At 40.5% G+C, this 25,446-nt stretch overlaps 2 protein-coding genes across 2 annotated transcripts in view; both read left to right on the top strand.

Annotated features, from left to right (window-relative positions):
* The first annotated feature begins 11,063 nt into the window (after window positions 1–11,063).
* The window catches only part of LOC135718258 (uncharacterized), an 88,144-nt gene continuing 73,761 nt past the window's right edge, over window positions 11,064–25,446 (top strand). The window contains exon 1 of the mRNA XM_073816116.1: window positions 11,064–11,208. The gene's annotated coding sequence lies outside the window, so the exon portion shown is untranslated. The remainder of the gene's footprint in view (window positions 11,209–25,446) is intronic.
* On the top strand, window positions 16,183–19,242 carry LOC135718491 (uncharacterized). Its single transcript, XM_065240752.2, has 2 exons — window positions 16,183–16,524; window positions 16,616–19,242. Exon 2 carries the CDS (start codon window positions 17,300–17,302, stop codon window positions 18,578–18,580), a length of 1,281 nt encoding a protein of 426 aa, XP_065096824.1. The 5' UTR covers window positions 16,183–16,524; window positions 16,616–17,299; the 3' UTR covers window positions 18,581–19,242.

Genomic DNA, 25,446 nt, shown 5'->3' with positions numbered 1-25,446 from the left:
CCTGGCACTGAACGAGCAATCTTTGTTATAGTTCAAAAGAGCAAACAGTTAGTTATGCAAAACACACACACAAATTTTCATTATCCATCACTGTGACAGCAAGTGGACTTTGAAGCTAAATAAAGAAGTAGATTGGACTTGCGTAATCAATCAGGAAGTAATAAAGAGTAATGGATGTTTCTTGGTCAGGAGAATGAATTATATGTGTCAGGCTCAGGAACACTGAAAAAGGCTACTATTTGGTAAGGCACAAACTTACATTTTTAACATCTTTCTAAATTGACTTGTTAATAACAATTACCTGTGGAATCTGCGCTGATCAGGTCCAGTGGGGTCTGTGCGCCCAGTCATTTATTGGGGTCCAACTTTTAACCCTTGTTGTTCAAATTAACTAGCCTTTGGGGTTGTTTGTGGACAAAAAAGCAACTTACTTAAACAGCTGTAAAAATGTATCAATTATTATTAGTTTCATAAATCTGTTAATCAACCTCAGTACTGATCAAAACTACCAAATGTTTACTAAAATTCCTTGATGTTAATTGCCAAGTTCAAAAGTGATGTCACTGATTTGGGGGGGAAACACACAACATGACAGATTTTTAATAAAAAAGTGATTGTGGAATGGATTTTTTTACCTTTTTCATAGTCTTGAGCATGTCAAAGATTAGAAAAAAAATTGGCTTTGATGCATTTTTAGTTTTGTGCAGCATCAGATTAATTTTTTTTCTTCCTCATCTGTGGTTTGTGGCTTTGTTTTTCCCCATTGACTTCCATTATAATGACATTTATTTTTATTGCAAAGCCATGATATGAATCATGCATTCTTGATTGTTGGCGGTTTTTCCTTTTGCAAAGAGGTAAAATGTGTCATTTTTACTGTTCATCACCATGTGGCACCATTTACCCTTTAGTAGGCCTGTGCAAAAAAACAGAGCTTAATTTCTGGCTTGCACATTGAGTTATATGAAGTATAACAGTATATTGTTGATTGTGTAACATTTGTGAAACTGTGTAAAACTCATATACTGATGTAAAAATATACTGATATAGTGATGCTAAATAAATGAACAGGATATTTCTGTCTTATTACGATAAGGAAAAAAGTCCATTTGTATATGTTGTGCACAAAAAAAAAAAAAACATTTACTTTGGTTGCAGAGATGACTGGAGAAGTGTTCCCCTAGCATAAAGATATCTGGCGATGTGCTCATTGAACAAATGCGCAAAGTGTATTCTGCTAAAGACTTTTGTGATCGGTTTATAACTGAAATGTTCCCAAACAAGTTACTCCAGTTGTATTCTTTATCCAGCATTTGTAGTTTGTTTACTGGGGATGCAGGACAACCACTTAAGAGTGCATAACAATAATCTATAATAATAAAGGCATAAGCTAGTTGTTCTGCATCATGATGGGTTTAAATATATGTGAAGTGATATTCAAAAGGCGGAAAGGATGGACAGGACAGGACAGGGAAGCCTCCAGGATGGTGCACATGGCACCGGTAGCCAGTTAGGCGCGGGCACTGGGCTTCGTACAGGGATGGCAGCAGGCACTGGGTTGTGTACGAGGACGGCAGCGGGACCTGGGCTGCGTACAAGGATGGCAGCGGGACCTGGGCTGCGTACAAGGATGGCAGCGAGACCTGAGCTGCATACGGGGATGGCAGCGGATCCCGTGCTGCGTGCGGGGACGGCAGTGGGTCCCGGGCTGCGTGTGGCTACCGACAGTGGGCACCGGGCTGAGTGTGAGGCAGGTTTGGATTATGGGATTGAAAACAGTTAACAGAACCTAAATTATCAACAGATTTGAATGGGGTAATGGGATCAGACTCAAAATGTATTAACAGTTCCCCATTGTCTATAGACTTTAAATTACTCGCTTTAAATTATTAAGTGGGGTTTCTGGGCCGAGATTAAAGTCAATTATTAGTTTGTCACTAGAGGCTGTAGGATGAGTGTCCACCTCGCAAAAACAGGGAGAGCGAGCGTGCACCTCCTGTGAACAAGTAGAGGGAGCGTGGGACTCATGGCGAACAGCTGGGTGGGTGAATGATTATTAAATTTGTTCCAAGGAACATTATCAACTTTGAAATTAGAGCCATTCAATTACAGAACATAATTTAAGAAATTCATAAAGGGTAAATCACATTAATCATGGGAAACAATTATCTGCATATAATCATCCAGTCCCAACTAAAAGCAGTTATTAACGGTGGTACTGTATCCCTCCAGCTCACCTGATGGGCATTGTCCATGAATTCAGTCATATAGTCCTCCAAAACCTTCCATCCTGGAAGATGGGGAAAAAAATGAAAACCCTCCAGGTACATCATATAGATTGTAGCTGTCTCTGTCTGTTCTTCTATTACGTGTATGCTGGGTATTACCCACAGGAAGACAACAAAAAGTACTTAACCATAAAGTTAAAGGGATACTTCACCGATTTAGCATTCAGCTTTGTATCTGTAGAAACCCGGCAGTATTACTGAATGACCATGTTTCCCTCCATCATTTCCCCCTGAGAGGAGAGATATCTGCATTTTGGTTCTGCAAAAAAGTCCTCCGATGATGTAATATGACGATTTTTGCATCATCGGAGGACTTTTTTGCAGAACCAAAATGCAGATATCTCTCCTCTCAGGGGGAAATGAGGGAGGGAAACATGGTCATTCAGTAATACTGCCGGGTTTCTACAGATACAAAGCTGAATGCTAAATCGGTGAAGTATCCCTTTAAACATAAGTAACATAAACATTTGAAATTAACAATACATCCAACAATACATCAATGAGAAAGGACAATCACTGAATAAACACAACAGACTTAAATAACGGTGCACTGATGAGGGTGATGAGTGGCAGTTGTGATGACAACAGATGATGATCAGGGCTGGGACAGTGAGAGATCACAGGAAATGGGGTCCAGAGGGAGATGACTGGGAAAACAAAAGGAAACATACAGGCAAAAACTAACAGAACTGTAACAGTGGCAATCCATAGAATCAGGTTGAGCAGTACAGCAGGGTGGTGAATGATGCCCTTCTAAAGTAGTAGCGGGAGATGAGGTGCAACAGAAAGGGCTTTAATTTAGCATATTACATGTAATCTTTGTTGTGGATGTTTCTGAATGGCAGTGACATGTTCCTTGAAGTTGATTTTATTGTCTATAATGAGTCCCAAGTACTTAAAGCTGCTGACCTGTTCAATTGGTTGGCGTAGATGTGGGTATGATTCAATCCAGTTGGTGATTTGGATGTGTATATGACCAGCTCCTTTGTTTTGTCTGTGTTTACAGTATTTGTAGGTAATTGTTTTGACACCACTGTAAGAACTGTAAAATTGAGTCCTGATATGCTGTGAGTAATCCAAATATGGCAATGTCATCAGCGTATTTGTAGTAAGTAGTGACGGTTGATAGGCTTTTGCAATCGTTGGCGTACAGCAGGGCTATTCAAATCTTACCCTGGAGGGCCAGAGCACTGCAGAGTTAAGCTCCAACCCTGATCAAACACACCTGAGCTAATCAAGGTCTTCATGATCACTAGACAATCACAGGTGGTTGAGTTTGATTAGGGTTGGCCCTAAACTCTGTAGTGCTCCGCCCCTCCAGGGTAAGATTTGAATAACCCTGGCGTACAGGGTGTAGAGCAAGGGGCTGAGAACACATCCCTGTGGGGCACCAGTGTTGGTGATGATGGTTGATGATGTTGTTGAGCCAATTCTAACAGTCTGTGGTCTGTTGCTAAGGAAGGTATGGATCCAGTGAATGAGGGGTGAGGGGATGTTGAGGTGATGTAATTTCTTGATGAGATGGTGACGTTGGATTGTATTGAAAGCAGAACTGAAGTCAATGAAGAGAACTGAGGCAAATTTTCAAGATGTCTGTAGATGTTGAAGAATAGGACGGAGAAGGCATACCTGTGTCTTCTGTACCTCGTCTGGGTCTGTATGCAAATTGATGTGGGTCCAGATGTTGCCTGACAGTTGTGAGGTGGATGAGGTGGAGGATTCATTTTTCCAAACATTTCATAATTATGGTTGTAAGTGCTATTGGTTGATAGTGGTTGGACTATGGTTGAGGTTTTCCAGAGGGTGGGTACTGTGGCTGTCCTATATGATTCCCAGAAGATGGTGTGGAAAATGGGAGACAGCTGCATAGCATAGAGCTTAAGCACCCTTGCTGGGATGCCGTCTTGCCCTGTTGCCTTGCCAGGTTTGCACCTGGCCAGCTGCTGTCGGACATCCTCCTCTGTGAAGAGAGGGTGTGTGGGGTCTTGGCAAGGGAGGCCACTGAGCAAGTCCTCACATGTGGCAGAATAGTCTTGGGTGTCAAACCGAGCAAAGAAGTTATTTAGAGTGTTTAACAGAAAGTTTAATGGGTCTGGTGCTGTAATGTGGTCCTGTTTTTGTTCCTGTCCAGTTAATAATTTTACTCTGAAAAGCTTGTTTTGTGTTCATTTTACTGAATTCCTGCTCTATTTTATCTTTATATTTCATTTTGGCTTTGATGATGTCGTTTTTTTTGGCTGTCTATTTAGTAGTTTGAGAGTGGCCCAATCCGTCAGCTTAAAAGCTATTTGTTATTTTTTGAGAGAGAACTTGATATGAGGGGTGAACCCCTATTTTTGTTGGAATAATTGTGGTAATGCAGATCTTTATGTAATTCGTTATTAGTGAAATGCGCTCATCCAGACTTCCCTGAAAAATGTCCCAATCTGTGCAGGCGAGAGAGCCCTGCAGCTGTGCAATTGCGTCCTCTGACCATTGGGTGACGCTGTACGTTTGTGGCTTGATGCATTTCAGTTCCAGTTTGTATTGAGGGAGGAGGAACACGACTTTGTGGTCAAAGAAGCCGAGTGGAGGGTAAGCCTGAGTGCTGAAGGCATCAGTTATATTACCACAGCACAAATCCAGAGTGTTCTCATTCCTTGTGGGAACATCCACGTAATGTTTAAATGATGGCAGTACATCGCAGAGGATGCATTTATTAAAGTCACCTAAAATAAATGCTGGTGCCTCGGGGTACTTAGCTAGCATAGAGTTAGCCACTTCGGCTATCATCTCCGCGGCTACCTTGATGTTAGCACTAGGAGGGACGTACGTACAGGTGACAACCATAGTGGAGAAATCCTTTGGGAGGTAAAATGGATGCAAGGACAGTAGTATTCAGTTAGAGCGAGGATGCAGGCATCTTTGAAGGTTCTCTCCATCAGGCACTTGGCATGCAGCAGGTCCATTTTGTTCCAGAGGGAGCAGACATTCGCCAGTATGATGGAGGGAAAAGAAGGTCTGAAAGGATACTTCCGAAGTCAGCTTCGCACTCCGCCTCGTCTGCCTCTTTGCCTCAATTTTACCTCTGCCAGTAGTATGATCGCAGGCTGCTGTTTGCACAGGATGGAGGACTGTAAAAGATCCTCACGGCTGTAGGTGTGTGGTCCTCTATCGCTGGTTTCTAGTGCCAGAATCGAGTGAATGTAAATAGTCCAAAAAATAAGTTTAATTCCAATTGCTTTGTAGAGATCAAACATTGTAGACAGAAGAAACTTAACAATAACACGAGATACAACCAAAAACAAGACAGAGATGTGAGACCGCTATGGATCCGGTATGGATCAGACAGGATGTGTGTCATCGCAGCAGAGCATGCGCAGGAAAGAACCTAGAGCGAGTGAGGGGATATTAGAAAATGTAGCACCTCTTTTAATAGTTTGGTGGGTATGGGGCAAGGGGCAACCTTCTGATCTCTTTGATGAAGCCAATATGGAAGTGATTTAAACTGCAATTTATCGATGGGCTGCTAGAGGCTGGCTCCAAAAGTGAGTCAATTCACATACACCCCCATGTTATAATGGCCAACTTCACAGCAGAAATATGTTTATAGCCTGGTACAAAAGGTGATTCTAGTCTTTATAGCTAATATTGCCCTTCATGACAACTGCGAGGGGGTTACGTTTTTTGAACTCACTCTGTATAATTATATTAACCCCAAAAGTTCTGCATAATTAAGGGCATGGCCACTTAAGTGACAGGTGAACTGCCACTGCTGTCACTACCGTCGAGCAAGGTGGGCGTTGTTCCAGCAATCAGCCACCTCAACTTCATCCATGTCTCGCCTCTTTACCCATTTTCAGTTTTCCGCGAGTGATGCACGGACGTGCTGCCAAGAGTGTTGTGGACTCGGTCTTGGACTAGGTCTCGAAACTGTATTTTAATGGTCTCAGACTTATCGATGCATTTTAACTCGGTCTTGACTCAAAATCAAACACATTTGGAATCAGACTTGACTCCAAGTTTTTTTTTAATCCTATTAAAGTTTATATGCACTGTCATGATCAAATAGGCACTGATCTATTGAACACTCATGAGGCACGGTAGTAGAGGCTTGTTCGACTTCATGCCTCTCCACTAGAACTGACAAGTGGATGATTTCATTGTACCGCTAGAGCGAGACGAAATTAAACTTCACATGATTTCTCAAATTGTTCTTTGACATCATCCGCCTGTTGGTTCTTGCTGCGCTGCATGAAGTCGAAGAAGCCTGATGATTTGGCTCATTGTGTGTTTGACATCACACACTGCTGTGCAGACCTGTTGGTATATGACATCACAGTACCACGAGAGTGATTCAAAACAGACTCCGTTGCTGCGTCTGAAAACTCTAAAATGCTGCCTTCTGAGGCAGAATTCCAAGGCAGGAAGGCATCCAGGCACATCCGAATCCAAGCCATTTCTCAATGCCAAGGAAGAATCCTCGAAAGCCAGAATTTCGAGGATGCTACTTCATTGACATCCGTCGAAGCACTGTTCCAATGACGAGGATCCTCAGAATTGCAACAAAGGACTGAGTCCTTCGTTCGAGAAATATCACATATAAAGGAAAGGATACATATGTTTATCCTTTGCGCTGTTCGCGCGCTGAAATCACCCACAATCTTAAGTGCGCAGGGACGAAAGCACACATTTTCATCGACGTAATGATGCTAGACTTGCTAGCCTGTTTTATTTACATGTTCTTCGAATGCTAAAGAGGAGCCTCGCCTAGCCTCTGAAGGAAGTGACTAGTCCTGCCAAGGAAGTATCCTTGACATTGAAAAATGGCCCCAGTGTTTGTTTACTTCCTGTCTATTGAGATACCTCCATTGTCCTGTCCCACAATTCTATACGTGGGAGTACAATGAAAATGTGATTGGTCGAGCCTGGTTAAGTTAAAAAAAATAAAATGGCGGCCAAGAAAGCGGCTGGACCACAAATTTAGAGTAAATAAATGTATATTTTTACTTTTTACACCTTTAAATTGCATTTCTAGTGAGATATTGGTATTGTAGTTGTCAAATATGTGATTAGTTATCACAAAGGCGCTCTCTGTTTATATTTCAAACACGCTGCCTATGAAGTGTCCAAAGCATTTCTCTGAGCTGTCTTCATGCCTCCGAAGTCATTGCCTCATAAGGCAGCGAATCAACAAGTCACTGCCTTAGTTTTCGGACACAGCCTTCAATAAGTAAAATGTTTTTTTTGGATGTTTCATAACTTTGTTTATTAGACAATTAGTAAGTTAACAGGTGTAAAAAAATGTCCAATAGGCGGGGCATATATGCAAATTTATAGGTTCGCTCCACGTTGGAACAAGCAAATGGATTGCAAATTGTTGTTTGTTTTTTCACTTCTTGCTTAATAGATTATAAAGCCGAATGATCATATGCCTTGTTTAGATGTACAATTGTTTACATTATTTACATAATTGGCTATAATGCTTTGTGTGGGCGCGTTTTGTAAGAACACTTTTTCAATGCTATACAATATCGTTTTGCTATTTAGCCTACATTTATAAGGCTAAAGAGCACAAATACAGCACATAAATCTCCTCATTGTTTTTTGTTGTATCTTGTCCATAGCAGATGTCTTGTTGTGTGGGGTATTTTGCAGCATTATTAACATGCACTGCAATAAAACTCAGAGCCTTAACAAAAAGAGCCTTGCAATTAATTAAAATGACATTTCTTATTAATTTAGATTGGCAAAATATATATTTTTTTCTATCAGAGTAAAGACAAGAAAATCACTCATGAAGGCCAGTCACTCATTCATCACATATCATGATATGCTCATGTTTTCTTTTAAATTAGAGATGCAAGATTACAGTATTCCTGTAAATAAAAATGGCCTAACATATTTGAAAAGCTATTTACCTTAATGCAAGACCTGCCTTATGCAAAATATTACAAAATAAACATAAATGTTTAAATTAAAACATAGATGTAATATCCAAATCGACCCACACAGAGTATTTACATGGGTTGTTAAATGCCTCAGACTTGGGGAAGTGTCGAAAGTAAGTTAGGTGATGCAACTCATTCATATTTATACATCTAAATATAGTATAATTTCTTTTCTTATTTTTTTGTTTAATCAATTGTTCTCTATGCATAAATCAATCCTCTGTTAGGGATAGAATGTATCAGTGCATTATTAAATCTGACATTACTTTTTAAGCAATTGCTTAAAATTCCATGTGAAACTTACTTAAAAAAGTGGATGCAAAAATTGTACACTATATTTTTTTCAAGTAAATCCACATAATATTATTTTTTCACTGCTGTGTCAGTTCAATGAAAAGGCTTCAAAAGTCCTGAATTCTATAAATGCATCTTTCATGTTATCAATGAATTAGTGAAATAAACCATTGATATCATATTTTATGAATCTGTAATGCAGCTGGATTCGGAGGAATATGATGTGCTGATTGGTCAAATAATGAGAACAACCATTTGACACTCATGGTCTATTTCTTTTCATTCTCATTCTTCTCGTATTTATCACTTTGTTTTAAAACATACATTTTCAGAGAGAAAACTAAAATTAAGTTTTTATCTTTTGGTCTATTTTGCCTTTTAGCACTCTTAAACATATTTAGGCTGGTTTTGCATTGAGGTAAATAATATAAAAAAAATGTTAGGCCATTTTTATTTACAGGAATCCTGCTTTAATAGAGTAACCATGCTTCAGGCTCCTTTCGTTAAGGCTCTAAAAAGTCCAAATGGGGTTAAAAACTTGCAAGAGGCAACACAAAACAACACCAGAGAAAAATTTTAAAATCTTTATTTATATATGCAGAATCAGGGTAAATAGCAAAAACAATATTGTATAGCCATGAAAAAGCATTTTAAGTCTACTATGTGAACAATGTTAACAATTGTACGTCTAAACAAAGCATATGGTTATTCGACTTTATTATCACATGGAAATAATATATTAAACATCAAATTCCAATCAATTCCCTTGTCCCAACAACTTGTTCTATTTTTACAGTCTATAGAGACAGAGCGCCGCGCGTCATAACCTGAAAACCACGCCCACCGGGGGGAAAACAATCCAACCGTCTCCATTGACTTTGTATTGCGGGAGGCTGCCTCCTTGTCATTTCTGGCTTATAACAAAAAACAGAATAATGCCTAAAAACTGCTGTGTGACAATATCTACAGCTAACAAGCCAAAGAACCCAGAAATAAATTTTTATAAGCTGTCGAGCCGTAAAACCCTGTCTTTAAGGAGAATAAAGTGGATCGCCGACTACGTTTCCCCCTATTGGACGCAGTTCTACTAATAGTATTACTATGAAAAGTTGCCTGTTTCCATTTTTGTGTCTTTAAACGCTCGTTTTTGGGGTCGACAGCTTATAAAAACTTATTTACAGATTAAAATTAAAAACAGAATAATACATAAAAGCTGCTGTGTGACAAGGTGTACAGCTAAAAAGCCAAAAAACCCAGAAATAAGTTTTTTTTTAAGCTGTCGACCTCATAAAACGAGCGTTTAAAGAAACAAAAGTGGAAACAGGCAACTTTTCATAGTACTCCTATTAGTAGAACTGCGTCCACTAGGGGGAAACGTAGTCGGCGATCCACTTTATTCTCCTTAAAAGCTGGGTTTTACGGCTCGACAGCTTATAAAAACTTATTTCTGGGTTCTTTGGCTTGTTAGCTGTACATATTGTCACACAGCAGCTTTTAGGCATTATTCTGTTTTTTGTTATAAGCCAGAAATGACAAGGAGGCAGCCTCTCGCAATACAAAGTCAATGGAGACGGTTGGATTGTTTTCCCCCCGGTGGGCGTGGTTTTCAAATTTGCATATAGAGACAGAGCGCCGCGCGTCATAACCTGAAAACCACGCCCACCCAGGGGGAAAACAATCCAACCGTCTCAATTGACTTTGTATTGCGAGAGGCTGCCTCCTTGTCATTTCTGGCTTATAACAAAAAACAGAATAATGCCTAAAAACTGCTGTGTGACAATATCTACAGCTAACAAGCCAAAGAACCCAGAAATAAGTTTTTATAAGCTGTCGAGCCGTAAAACCCTGTCTTTAAGGAGAATAAAGTGGATCGCCGACTACGTTTCCCCCTATTGGACGCAGTTCTACTAATAGTATTACTATGAAAAGTTGCCTGTTTCCATTTTTGTGTCTTTAAACGCTCGTTTTTGGGGTCGACAGCTTATAAAAACTTATTTACAGATTAAAATTAAAAACAGAATAATACATAAAAGCTGCTGTGTGACAAGGTGTACAGCTAAAAAGCCAAAAAACCCAGAAATAATTTTTTTTAAGCTGTCGACCTCATAAAACGAGCGTTTAAAGAAACAAAAGTGGAAACAGGCAACTTTTCATAGTACTTCTATTAGTAGAACTGCGTCCACTAGGGGGAAACGTAGTCGGCGATCCACTTTATTCTCCTTAAAAGCTGGGTTTTACGGCTCGACAGCTTATAAAAACTTATTTCTGGGTTCTTTGGCTTGTTAGCTGTACATATTGTCACACAGCAGCTTTTAGGCATTATTCTGTTTTTTGTTATAAGCCAGAAATGACAAGGAGGCAGCCTCTCGCAATACAAAGTCAATGGAGACGGTTGGATTGTTTTCCCCCCCGGTGGGCGTGGTTTTCAAATTTGCATATCGGCGCTCTGTCTCTATGCGCGGAGCGAACCTATGAATATGCATTTATGCCCCGCCCATTGGCACAGTTTTTCAGGAAGCTGAATTTTATATAACACCGGTTGCCTGAGAGTTTGAGCCCTGGGTACTTTCTCGGTAACTTATTTTAGGGTTAGAAAATCTGGTGGCCATCAACAACCTTTAACGATTCTGTGAAGCATTAATTAAAACTCGCATTGAACCAGGAGAGAAGCCCTCCAGGTAGCAGCTAAAGAGCAGGTAAGCTCGTTTCTCCCGCCGTGGCACATCTTATGTTATGTGAAAGCTGTCCGGGTCTGTGCTGTTGTTTGCCAATGTTGTATATTTTTAATGACCACTGGTTAAAGTTCACGTATGTATTTTGTATTGGTATTCGAACAGGCTTGCGTGGCATGACGTGAGAGATTTACTCTGCATTGCAGCTTTGCTTTTGCTTTAGCTAGTAGAGAGTATGCACGTGACGTCACCTTCGGCGAAAGTGCCTGCGGTTACGCCCACTGAGTGGCAAAAGCATAGATATGTATAAAGGCTAGATGGCTCGTCCGCGCTGATGGCCAATTGGGGCGTCATGCAACAATTTTTTTTAAGGGGGCACAGTGTCAACAGCTCACAGAAATTTGTGCATACACAGACATCAAACGAAATATTATAGAGCTTTCAGTCTTTTCCATGGCACTTACATTTCTAACAATCTGAAAACCCCTGCTTTCATGCAAAAACCTCCAAAATAAGAGTGATGACTAACTTTAATATCAAATACTATTCAATCGGAATAATGACACATTTGCATCATATTCACATCTGAAACGGCATGTTTTATTTAAGTCTTAATGGCTTGTTTAATTGTGTCATTAATGCATTTTGCACAACAACATTATCATATAAAATTAATGTAATTTTAAATCCATAAAGTATATAAACAACGAAAATGACATTAGCTATAGCCATGTGATTGATTTTAATGTTCAATAATGATTTAAAAAAATATGTTTAGATAAAATTATTAGAGGAACGGATTTTTGCATTAAATTTTACCTCATGTGAGCATGTGAGATTCCGCGGCCGCGTGAACTTTGGCGAACTTTGGCGTTGTGCCAAGAAGATGAATCTCTGCTAATATAACGTTGAGACGGTCACATTTAAAACCATACATTTTCTACACAGAGAAGGTTAACTGCATATTACCGTACTGGGGTTTGGAAATGTTGTGAGCGTTTCTAACACGTTTTAATTCCTCAGATAGCCAAATGCAGCAGCAAGCCAGCAACAGCAGAGAGCTCGTGAGCGCGCCCAGACAATGATGACGTCTGCGACTGCGCTCTGACTGCAGCGCCAGCTGCCGCCAGAATAAAAGTAATGTAACATGATCAAAACGGCGAAAATCTCCGAAAAGTGACAAGGATGCAGCACAGAATGTATAATATTGTGCATATTAACAGATTAAAAGTCAAATAACAGATTAATGGACGCTTATTTGATTTTGAGGTTGGATGCAAAATCCATTGGCTCAAAAAAACCAAGGGGGCAGGTGCCCCCTCAGTTTGAATGGGCATGACGCCTCTGAGTGGAACGTCCGCAGTTTGGCGGCCATCTTACGACAGGGCGCTCGATCACTCGTAGCATTGAGTCTTAATGATGCAGGTACTTTTAAATGACCATAACTTGCTTAATTTTTTACCGATTTTCAAACGGATTGGTTTGTTATAAACGTCAAAGATGTACCTATGACACTGAATACGTGTACTAAAAATAAATAAAAAATTCATGAAACATGTTAAAGCATCCAGAATTATAGCCACGTTAATAACGTTTGTAAAAAACCAAACCGTTTCTAAATCCGTCAAGAATTCAGCAAGTTACGAGCATTTTAGTTGGCGTATGTCACTCACCTTCCGTCCACAGCAGCAGGGAGCAGCACTATGGCATCACTGACCTAAGATGGCCGCCAAGTGACGACACAGCTGACTCCGCCTTGAGCCATCTAGCCTTTATACATATCTATGGGCAAAAGACAAAACGGCAGAATTTGTGTACAGTTTGAAATCAGCGGAAACACGGGGAATACGCGTCTAAATGGGAAAAAGCTGTCGTGGGATAGCCTATACTAACAGATTAACAAGAATTAGGAGCTATCGTTTAACAGACTGCCAAGAAACACCGAGAAGTAAATAGATCGTTCATTCCAACGTCCACTGACCACAGGTGGGTTGAAGTTGCTAGGGTCACTATCAAGCAGAGGTTTTACTTTCTACTTAAAAGTATTTTCCAAGTATTTATATCCGTGTTTGTCTTTGGAAAACATAAATTCTGAAGCATATTATCATAATTTTTTACTCTATTACATTTTATAAATACAAGTTTTTGTTTTACTTTTAGTATTTAAGTACATTTACATACTTTTACTCAAGTAAAAGTACACAATTTTAATGTAATTAGGTATTAAATACATTTTAATATGCGATATTAAAGAATACACAGTAATATAATTCTATGCTTTAGAATGTAGTGAAGTAAATTTTTTCCCAAGACAAACACCCTAAAAAAGCACAGATGCTTGGAAATGTAACTAAGTCCACCTCTGCTATCAATCAAGTACAACTAAATTCAATTTAAGCTGATAATAGTCAGTTTTACTAGCATTTTCGCAGCAGTCGCTAGGAAAACCAGCCATTTTGTTGAACATGTGCCACTCAACAGGCGAGTTCCGGCGTGGTCACGTGGAAAAGTGACGTCAATGCAACAGTGTAATCTATTTAAACCATGGACTGTAAAAATAAGATTGAACATATTGTGAAATATTTACTATTTTATGATAGTATACGTAAATACTTTGTGGTTTTTGTTTAAATGTCACTCACATACTGTACAGTATATGATAAGTGCATTCAACCTCCTTTAAGAATATATGTTTATTTTCATTTGCATTAGGGGTGGAGAGAGAGAGGCACTGATAGAGGATGAACACCCTTTAGTGGATAAATAAATCAGTGCCTATGATCATAATTGTTATCTTACTGTTTTCTCCAATATTATGAAGCTGCAGACTCGGAGCCTGCAGCTACAGACCCCCGCCCAGAGACCCGCATTCTCAGAGCCCTCGTTTTTCGAGACAGCGTGACGAGAAACGTGAGTATCATCAATTTTATTAAGCGAATCATACTCATTCGAATTGTTTTTTATTCAAACTACTTTAGCCCATCGATACAATAGTACATTTAATATTTTTAAAGATAGATTGTAACAAAATTTGAGCAGATAATATATGTTTTTCGCCTTTTTTCCCCGAAAATATTTATAGCTAAATACGTTAGCTTTTAACCCAAGCCATTGTAAAAATTCAATTACAATTAGTTGACATTAAAGTAGACCAATTAAATACATTAAGGGGTGGTTTCTCGGACAGGGATTAACTAAAATAAATACAAGAGCTGCCCAAACTGAAAACAACTTGCACTTACATGTCTTAAAATACATCAGTGGCTATTGCTTGGTCTCAAAATGTACACAAGTAGCCTAATGTTTTTAATAAGGTATGTTTGATCAAACTAGTTACATTTTCTAATTAAACTAAGGCCTACCCTGCGGAAAGAAAACAGCATACCAGCAAGACCAGCATACGTTGTGTTTTGGTGCTGGTTTGCTAGTGAACACCAGCTAAACCAGCATCAGCACCAACAAAACCAGCAGTAGCACCAGCATCCCATGCTGGTCATACCAGCAAGACCAGCATATGTTGTGTTTTGGTGCTGGTATGCTGGTGACCACCAGCTAAAGCAGCATAGACCAGCATAATTCCCATGCTGGTTTGATGCTGTTTTTTTTCAGCAGGGTAGTGACTAGTAGTCCTGTCTTAAACTAATCCCTGTTCGGGAAACAACCCCAAAGTGTGTTGATATCAAAGAATGTCACCATTAATTATTTAATCAGATTTACAGTTTGACCTTTTTTAATTACCTTTTCTCCTAAAACTATAAATGTATTTAATTAATGCAGGAGTAACTATTTTACTTTATATAATTTATGTAGACTACTTAAATGAGTTCTTAAAAAAGTAAGTATTAAAATGAATCAATATCAATTTAACTGTGATATAAATTTGTTGCCAGCTATTTATACAATTATACAGCTCATACAATTGACTAATAATCAAATTTACTATGCCTACACTATTTATTAACCAGCCTATGGTATTATTATGTGAGCTAGAATGTGTCATTTGGCCTTTTGTTTGGGTTCTTTTAAAGGACTCTGTGGGGTGGTCTTAAAATTTGAATTTGACTCTTTCTCTCTTTTTTAAAGGTGGATATAACAATTCAAAGGGGGAATTCACTTCCAGAAATGTCACAACTGCTGCAGTGATTTTGATTACCATCAAAGTGGTTCCCCCTAAAGCCATGTGTGCCATGGACATTGAGCAGCAGTGTGCTATTCTTTTTCAATACCTCAAAGCTCTGGTTTATAAATCTAAACTCAACTGAACTTCAAGAATGAAGTGGAGTTTATTTGTAGTTTTCTTTATCCTGAAGTAGGCCCAAACATGTGTGTCAATTGGATTGTTTCTATTGTTGTCATATATGCAATGTTTTTATATTAATTAATTGATGCATTATATGGACAGGCCATCATCCATGGCCTATGTGAAATGCAGGCATTATCCTGGCAGGAAGCTGAAGAGGTGTTCTTCCGTGGCCCTTCTTGTCACTCTAGGTATGCTTGTAATTTGCATTTGCAAAAAATGGTATTTGTTATTACACAATATTTTTGACAATGGCATTCATCATTTATTGTAGTGAAGTCAAGGAATTTGACAGAGCAGTTCCCAAAAGACTGAAAAAAGAAGGAAAAAAATCACCTGCAGGAAGTAATTACTTACTTATGCATTTACATTATTTTATATTTGTGAGGACTCTGCCATAATCTTGTTGGGTAATTATATCTAGTTGTGTATGGCAGGGTCCTGACAGTACAATGTTTTGTGTGGGAGAACGTGGTTTTGGTATTGTCATATCAGACCACGTTTTTCCCGTGTCTTGTGACTTTTCCCCGCTCCCTTGTATTCTCTTGTCATTGTGTGTTATTTTTCCCCGCTCCCTTGCATTTTCCAGTCTTTGTTTTTATGTCTTGTTTAAGTCTAGTGTTCTGTTTTCATGCATATATATATGTATATATATTTATATATATTTATATATATAAATATATTTATGGTTTTGTCTTGTTGGTACTGTGGTTGTCTTGTGCTTGTATGTGTTTTACAGGTTCACGTGTGCTTCCCTCACAGGTGTTCCTGTTCAGTGTGATTGCCGCCTCTCGTCTTCCTCACCTGTTGCTTGTTATCCTCTCGTCTGATCTGTGTATTTAATCCCTGTGTGTCTAGTGTGTCTTTGCAAGTCCGTTTGTCGATATACTCGCCTGTCACCTTGTCTATATACTTGTCTGTCACTTTGTGTGTACTCGCCAAATTACTAGCTCTGCTAGCTACCAGTTCTGTCCTGTCCTTGTTTCCAGTTTTTGATTTAATATCTCCCCATCCCAGTTTGTGCTCTCTGCTACCCGGGAGTTTTGCTGTGGATTTTGTTCCTGTCCCTGTTTCCAGTTTATTGATTTAATTTCTCCCCCATTCCAGTTTGTGCTCTCTGCTACCCGGGAGTTTTTGCTGTGGATTTTGTTCCTGTCTCTGTTTCCAGTTTAGTGACTTAATCTTCCCTACCCCAGTCTGTGCTGTCTGTTATCCGGGAGTTTTTGCTGTGGATTTTGACTATTCGACGGCTCTCTGAAACGGCCCTCCACCTGCCTGCTTAACTGCCTGCCTGTTCTATTGACTGCTTTTGTGCTTACAGCAGCGCACCCTCGCCGCGGCATAGCCGCTGTCCAGCAGGAGGGTCCTACAGCACATGTGCTGCCCGGCTTGTAGCAGCACACACTCGCCACGGCATAGCCGCTGTCCAGCGGGAGGGTCCTTCAGCACTGAAGCTGCACGGCTTCTCCCTTCAGCACCACTAACGCTCTCTCTCTCGCTGCCCGCCGCAGGATCTCATCTTCCCATCTGCCTCGAGTGCCTGTAGCCGGTTTTGTCTCCCTGTTCCTGGCCTTTTGTGGCTGGTCCCCACATATACTCTCTCCCACCGTTCGCTGTCTGGCCGGAGCCCGAACGTGTGTGGCTCTCCTCCCCGGTGCTTGTGTGTGCTCCCCGCCTCAGCCGTCTGCCCTGGTGTGGCTTTATGCCCAGACGCGCTATTGTCTGTTTACCCACGTTATTGTTAATAAAACCTTCTGTTTACTGCATTGGGATCTCTTCTGTTTTCTTGTGCCTGACAGAACGGACTTGCCATAAATGGATCCCGCAGATACAGAATCTGGCTGTTCAGCGACCGCTCGGCTCTCCACTACTGCCCAGGAGGAGGATTCGGCTTTCACTGCCCACCGCAACCACCATGCCCGTTTACTCTTTGGCATGCGGCAGAGAGGAGCAGAGATCCGGTCCTTCGCCTCCAGGTTCTTGGAGGAGGCTCGTCTTGCCGGGCTTAGCGGGAGAGAGCTAAAGGTGATATTTTATGCCTGCCTCGATGAGCCTCTCAGGTCCAGTGAGGTGGAGTTGCTCAAGCCCTTGGACTTCTTCGACATGGTCAACTACGTGAGGAACAGGCCTGAACCCAAGTCTAGACCCCTGTCACCTGTCCCAGAGGGCCGCGTTGTCGGGAGGATGGTCCTGGAGAGCTCAGCACCCACCACATCAAGCTCCATAAGCTCCGCCCCGCCAGCCAGCCTTCGGGGTAGTCGTCTGGCGATACGGGGAAGGGGCATTCAGACCGGGGCGATCAGGTTGGGGAGGTCGACTCTCATCTCTCCAGCGCTGGAGACTACGCCCGCACCCGATCTCCATCCTGCATTACCGGTCTCCGGACAGAGGAAGAAGGACTCCTCCGCTCTTCAACCAGCTGCCACCCCTCAGTCCTCTGAGAAAGCAGCAGCCTCTGTCTGCTCCGCTGCAGCCCCTGCCGTCTGCGCAGCCTCCGCTGCAGCCCCTGCCGTCTGCGCAGCCTCCGCTGCAGCCCCTGCCGTCTGCGCAGCCTCCGCTGCAGCCCCTGCCGTCTGCGCAGCCTCCGCTGCAGCCCCTGCCGTCTGCGCAGCCTCCGCTGCAGCCCCTGCCGTCTGCGCAGCCAACAGCAGCAGCCTTTGTCTCTGTCCCGTCTCCGCTGCCGTCCGCAGCGGCCCCTGTCACTGTCCCTGTCTTGTCTCCGCTGCCGTCCGCAGCCTCCTCTGTCAAGGTCCCTGTCTCGTCTCTGCAGCCGCCCGCTGCACCCCCTGTCATAGACTCTGTATCGTCTCTGCAGTCACCCGCTGCACCTCCTGTCATTGTCCCTGCCTCGTCTCCGCTGCCGTCTGCAGCGGCTCCTGTGACTATTCCTGTCTCGCCTCCGCAGCCGTCCGCTGCGCCCCCTGTCACAGTCTCCATGTCGTCTCCGCCGCCGGACGCGGCGCCCCCTGTCATTGTCCCTGCCTCGTCTCCGCTGCCGTCTGCAGCGGCTCCTGTGACTGTTCCTGTGTTGTCTCCGCTGCCGGCCACAGCGCCCCCTGTCATGTTTCCTGTTTCCCCTCAGCCTGTAAACCCTGACCTAGTTGTTCCTGCCTTGCCCCAAGCTGTTTCCTCCCCACGGAACCCTGTTAGGCCTGCCCGGTCTTCCCGCACCCAACCCTCAGCTACTCCCCGGGGTCAGAGGTCTCGTCCTGTACCCAGTCCCATCCCTCCTCCTGTGAACGTTGTTGTTCCCCCGCCCCCCCTCCCTTGTTTGTTGTTCTTGTTGTCCCACCCGAACCCTCTAGTTGTTCTGTCTTGTCTTCCCTTGTTAGTGTTTGTCATGTTTTCGTGGGTGTTGTCCAGTGTCCAGTCTGTCTTGTCCTGTGTCTCTCCTTGAGGGCCGCCAGGTGGCGTCCCTTGAGGGGAGGGTCCTGTGAGAACTCTGCCATAATCTTGTTGGGTAATTATATCTAGTTGTGTATGGCAGGGTCCTGACAGTACAATGTTTTGTGTGGGAGAACCTGTAGCCGGTTTTGTCTCCCTGTTCCTGGCCTTTTGTGGCTGGTCCCCACATATACTCTCTCCCACCGTTCGCTGTCTGGCCGGAGCCCGAACGTGTGTGGCTCTCCTCCCCGGTGCTTGTGTGTGCTCCCCGCCTCAGCCGTCTGCCCTGGTGTGGCTTTATGCCCAGACGCGCTATTGTCTGTTTACCCACGTTATTGTTAATAAAACCTTCTGTTTACTGCATTGGGATCTCTTCTGTTTTCTTGTGCCTGACAATATTTATTCATTTAGCAGACGCTTTTATCCAAAGTGACTTATAAATAAAAAGTTATTTTTAATGCAATTGAAGATGAAAAGTAAAGTCACTATAACACAATTCTTTCTTCCTTTTTTCTTCGGTTTCTCCTGTTTACAGCAAGATGATGTTTAGGTAATTGTTCAATAAAGTACAGCATTGTTAATTATTGGTGTTTTGTCTATTCTTATTTAAGTTTTGATTCGCATTCAAAATATCAAAAAACAGATTTTGTAATGTTAGCGTGATATAATGTTAATAAGACCATTATATAACATCACATAATATTTTTCTGAATATAGTTCTATCTGTAATTGTGTCCCTTCCATCAGTAATTTTCTTTTAATTACACTCACGCTCAAAAAATACTGCAGACTATTGGGTAATTTGTTAGTCAGAGAAAACAGAGTTTTTTTGGCACATGCATTAAGCAGGGAACTCAAATATTTATTTGGATAACTTTAAATAAAATGAGACCGTAATATTGCATCCTATTGTTTTCAATGCCATTTGGATAAGGGTGTTATACGATCTTCCAAACAGCAGGGGGCGCTGTCTCGAAAAACGAGGGGACTGAGAATGCGGGTCTCTGGGTGGGGGTCTGTAGCTGCAGGCTCCGAGTCTACTCGTTTTTTTGGTTACTACACGGATTTTTGTTTGATTGTTGTTAAAGGTGACCTATTACATCACTTTTCACAAGATTTTAATTAGATCCCTGGTGTCCTCAGAGTATGCTTTTAAAGTTTTAGCTCAAAATAGATAATTAGCCTATAGATAATTTTATTATAGCATGTTAAAGGTCTAGTTCTTTTACAGTGCACAATATAACGTGTTCATGTTTTACGTGTAAAAATGCGGTATTTTTCACACAATTTACTTCTCTGTACACCGCTGTTTTCACTGTCCTAAAAATGTTTTCACTGTCCTTCTTCAGAAATATGTGGTGAAAAAAAAAGAAATACGTGGTGAGTTCTATTTGTGTAGCTTGTTTAGTGTGTTGTGATTTGATTGCAGCTTAGCTTGCCGTTGGCTTAGCTGGCGACGACGTATTCCTGTGGGCGGAGTTTAGTCAAAAACTGTTCTACTGACGTCATTAAAGCAGGAAGCAGAGGGTTGTAGGCCAAACCGGCCCTTGGCAGTGGGCTTAAAAATGTGAGTTCTGTTAAAGAAATTATATTGCCTGGCAGTGAACTTTGAGCTTTATAGCAAAATTAAACACTAACTAGGGTTTAAAAAAATGGGATCAGAAAGAATGTGACATTTAACTTTATTACTGTATTAAAATAATTTTGGCGAATGCCTGTTAGAGGGCAATTCACAAAAAAATTATACATTTACAAAATGTCAAGTTTGATAGGACTCTTTTATAAAGAACACAACAAAAAGCTGCTTAACAAAACCATTTATTTACCTGAACTAAAAAAAAAATATTTAGTAATAATCAGTAAGGTAGTCAGTGTCTGCAGGTGCATGTCAGTCATTTAAAAAAAAAATTATTCAATTTAAGAGAAAGATGGGACAGAACGAGAATCCCTTGAGTGTGATGATGGTCTCCATGACCTTGATATCCCGCAAACTCTCTGCTACCCAATGCGCAGACGCCAACAACTACAGTATGAGACACAGTTGCTCAACTAACTCTCTCTAAAGTTCTTACATCAAGAGTTCTGATCTTTGAAGGGCATAGAAAGCTGCTCACTTTAACGACTTTTTGCAGTTAAATACATCCACACCGCAGACATTTTGCTTCAAACAAACACGTGCATGTCGCGGTTTCTGTTTGCGTCATCACAACATTTCATCCGTGTTGTTTCTGTGATAAAAGTCTTTTGTAAAATTTTCGTTGGCTGAATATTCGGTGCATCCCTAGTATGAACTATTGTATGTGTATTTTAATAAGGTACAATTTACTGACACCGAGACATTATTTAAAGGTTAAAAACTAAAGTGTTCCTTTAAATGCTGATTTATTTATATATAAATGTATTTACCTAGGCATAGATGAATAATACGATTTCTGAAAATGCAAAGGAAATATTGTGAGACTCAAACCCAATTTTTTCCTCCAACTTATGTAAACCTTGTGCATGCAAAAGACCACTGGAAAACAGCCCAATTTCAACATAAGACCAACTGTGACGTTAGAGTCGCGATGTATGCCCCCAACATGAAATTACACATTAAATGTATTACAGTGTTATAGTGGTATGCACAGGGGGTGGGGGGTTGGGGTTCCATTAGCAAGCTTTATTAACAATCTCCAAACAGACATAAGGTCTGTTTGCACACACACACAGAGCTACTGAAGGAGCTGCTCTGTGAAACAGCCAATCAGAGTAGAGCTGAACATTATTATTCATGACCCTTTCAAATAAGGTAGTAAGACCATTTCATTCTAAAGGAAAATTTTAGGGTTGTAAATGGACATGTAAAACCATCTCTGGATAATTTTTTGCACTTAATAAAGCCACAGACCTTCTATGTAGATATCAGAGAACAATTTAACTGATTATTTCAATGCATTCGTATATCTCGTAAATTAAGAGAAAATGCTTCCCTGTCAATGACAAGTTTTTCCGGCAATCAGTACTTCTTTTTTTCACCAGATGGTGCTCTTACGCAACTTATAAAACACGGAAGCAATCCCTTGGGGCAAACAGTTCAAACTCTGTGTATGTTTTGATGATGCTCTGAATAGGGTCTCTATCAAATGTCCTTGTGGTATAAGTATTATAAAAAAAATTGTGAAACTTTAGAATAAAAAAAAATTACAAAAAATGCTGATGGGCTGATTTTTAAAAAAGCTTTACAGGGAATGAGTCAATTGGTTTGAACCACAAAACGTTATATCCATCCCAGTGGACGTAGGGTCTTACGGGGTTTAATTAATTTGAAATTATGGTGCTAAATATGGCACTAACAGAACATAACAACAAACAGCTTTCATTCGACCTAGTTACTTTTTACAGACCATCGGGCCATCACATAGACTTTCTTAAAGAATTTGCAAATATTCTATCTGAGCTATTAGTCACTGTAGTTAAAGCCCTAATCGTTGGTGACTTTAACTTCCTCAACGATAATCCAATAGCCGCATTAGGACTAGCTTTTATGGATGTTCTCAGTTCGCTTGGTATTAGACACAACGTGCTAGGGCACACACATATCCTAAACACACATTAGACTTAATTCTATAATATGGGCTCAATATTATACACAGACATTTCAAATCAAAATGATGCTATTTCAGACCATTGTCTTGTCTCGCACAATCCACACCAGGATACCTGTTTGGCAGAGCAATAATTTCTACTAAAAATAGTGGGTTGGGCGATCGTTGTCTCCTAAATTGGCAGTTGACGATGGTTACGTTAAACTATCGCGATGGACGACGATGATATCGTTAGGCGCGCGGGGGGGTATTTTATTTTTTCGTTATTATTCGTTATTATATCATTATTATTCGTTATTTTACTTCATTACTTCCACTTAAGAAAAGTTGTGCACTTTTATTTTAATATATTTTATACTATTTTGTACTTAAAAACTATAATTTTGTTATTTTATTAACCCAACTAATTACTTTTTCCTATAGGTTGCACGGAAGCTTTATTCCACTTAAGAAGAGTTGTGCACTTTTGAGCACTTTTTTAAAATATCTCTTTACATAAATATATATTTTTTTCTATTTAAAAGCTATAATTTCGTTATATTACTAACCCAATGACTCTTCCGCGCTTTCCAATAGGTTGCACGTATCAGAGCGGGTCTTCAGCACCGCGGGGAGCAGCCAGCACTTCAGTACGCAGCTTATTAAAACTAGACAAAGTGAACAAGTTGGTATTTCTGACCAGAAACATTAAAATTTAAACATGTGAATCCCGCGTTTTGGTCGGAGTGTTGTTCCGGTTTTCTTGTTCTTGGCGTTCGCTGAATTCTGGGTTTATATCTTAAACTGTCGCTTCAGTGCAGTATAGCCACATAGCTATGTAACAATAAGCACGATCTCCCGAGACACTACACTAGGCTACTAATAAATTATTAATATGGGCTGTTTCATGGACAAAATTAAATATTTTAAGTTAAATGTACAACATCAAAAGACAAGATTCTAGCAATGTCAAGATCAAATGCACACGTCACGTCTCAGGCATAGACTACAGTATTTAAAATAGCATATATGCATTAGTTATATTTTCAATTTAATTTATAGAGCAATTCCCCCAAAGATTTTAGGTTAACTATAGTCTATAGATAGTGTGTGTCGACTTGCAACGGAGTGGGGTGGGGGCGTGGCATCACAATGGTGTCTCTCCATCGTGATGTCAGTCAACCATCACGATGGACGATGACCATCATACCACAGTCTTTAAAAAGGCAGCTAGAAAAATGGAGCATAGATGGAGGAGCACAAAGCTAGAGGTATGGCGTGCTGCATAGAAAAAGAGAGTGTTCAACACTGAAGACAGGCTCTAAAAACTGCCCGATCCACCAATCTCAGCAAGCTCATTGAAGAAAATCAAAATAAACTCTTAATTCCTCTTTAATACTGTAGCGAAACTGGCTGAGAAAAAGAACACACAGAACAGGGCCGTGCACAGACATTTTGAGGGGCAGTGGCCCAAACCAAAAAGGGGGCACTGGGGGAGGGCACAATTTATATGGTTTTAACAATATGATGTGTTATAGATTAGTATCAGAAAAAGAGAAGTGATTATAATGGAAAATATACTTAATGACAAGAATTAAAGTGTGACAAAACTGCTTAATATTCTATATGGTTTACGTGCTGAAGCTTTGAATCCATGTTTACAATTTTGAAGAGCTTTTGCAGCCTTCCTTTGCAGTCTTCTTTTTTTTGTGAAAACATTGTTTTTAATTTTTTTGTCTACAAAGTGTGCCAACAACAGCAAATTTGGTGTTATTTATATTAGACAATCACTGTAATTCTAAGAATGTTTACTTGCTAAGTTGTTAGCACTTTTAGAAGACCAGCAAATCATTACCCACAAAAATACAAAAACATACGAAAGCCAAGATTATTTTTGCTGCTTGTTTTCTCATGATCTCGAGATAACAAAAGTTGTTTTCATGTTATCCTGACATGATAATCCAAATGCCATAATGTAATTTCCTGTCCATAATATTTGTTTATTTTGAAGTGGACTGCTGATGCATATATGAGTTGGGTTACCACGCGTAGCTCATTGACGATAGACTTAATAAATAAATAAAGTTTGATGTTCTTGAATTTAGGGACCATCTCTAAAGTAACAATGTACACGTTTCTATCTTCAATAGTATTTAACAGTTTATTTGAATAAAAATAAAAAATCAAAAAAAGTGTGCATAGTTGACAACCACATGAACACTTTACAGTTGGTTTTGTGACTGTTTGTTGACTTTAAGTAACTCCATTTTAATGCTGTTTAAGTAGAAACATATATGGAGATACTTTATAGACGGTCCCTAAATTCACAGCGCTATCAAATGGTCAATTATTGGCAAATCTGTTTCATCTTGAGCGAATCCCTGATCCAAGTAAAATCTAATTTGTTCATTCATGCTAATTTAGCTAAATATGCTTTTACAGTCTAAAAATTATGTTCTTTTGTAAGCTTTAATCACATCACAAGAATACGACTGTTATCTCGAGATAAGGAGAAAATTAAGTCGTGATCACGAGAAAACAACCAAGCAAAAATAAATATAGTACACGACCTCTCTCGGCTTCAAACTACCAAATTACTAATTGAGCAGCTTAACAACTGAGGTAATGTAATGAATCTACCTGTTAATACAACAAACTGTCGTCTCCGCCCTTCAAAGAGTGGACACAGATTATGAGAGATGCTGCGTAGCGGGCGGGAAATCAGGAAGTGGATTACCAGAAAAGGTGGATCTTTAGACGAGCGGTAACAGAACACTTTGACCCGGGTTGGCGGTTGGTGAGAGGGGCACCTCAGCTGATTAGGGCAGAGGGGCAGTTGCTCTAGCCACCGGGCCACCCCCCTGTGCACGGCCCTGACACAGAACATAGAGAAACAGATGTTAAACTTCATGAACTTCTCCACTAACAAAATTGAGGCTTTTAGGGAAAATATCAAAGCTATGAGAGCAGCCACCACTTTATCCAGTAGTACACTGAACACTAGGCTACCAC

This window comes from Paramisgurnus dabryanus, chromosome 10, assembly GCF_030506205.2.
Source record: "Paramisgurnus dabryanus chromosome 10, PD_genome_1.1, whole genome shotgun sequence".
In the NCBI taxonomy this organism is placed as follows: domain Eukaryota; kingdom Metazoa; phylum Chordata; class Actinopteri; order Cypriniformes; family Cobitidae; genus Paramisgurnus; species Paramisgurnus dabryanus.
This window is presented reverse-complemented; position numbering and strand designations above follow the sequence as displayed.

What these genes read in the sequence shown, in the direction of transcription:
- LOC135718491 (XM_065240752.2), top strand. Translation starts at nt 17,300, where the DNA reads ATGGATCCCGCAGATACAGAATCTGGCTGTTCAGCGACCGCTCGGCTC.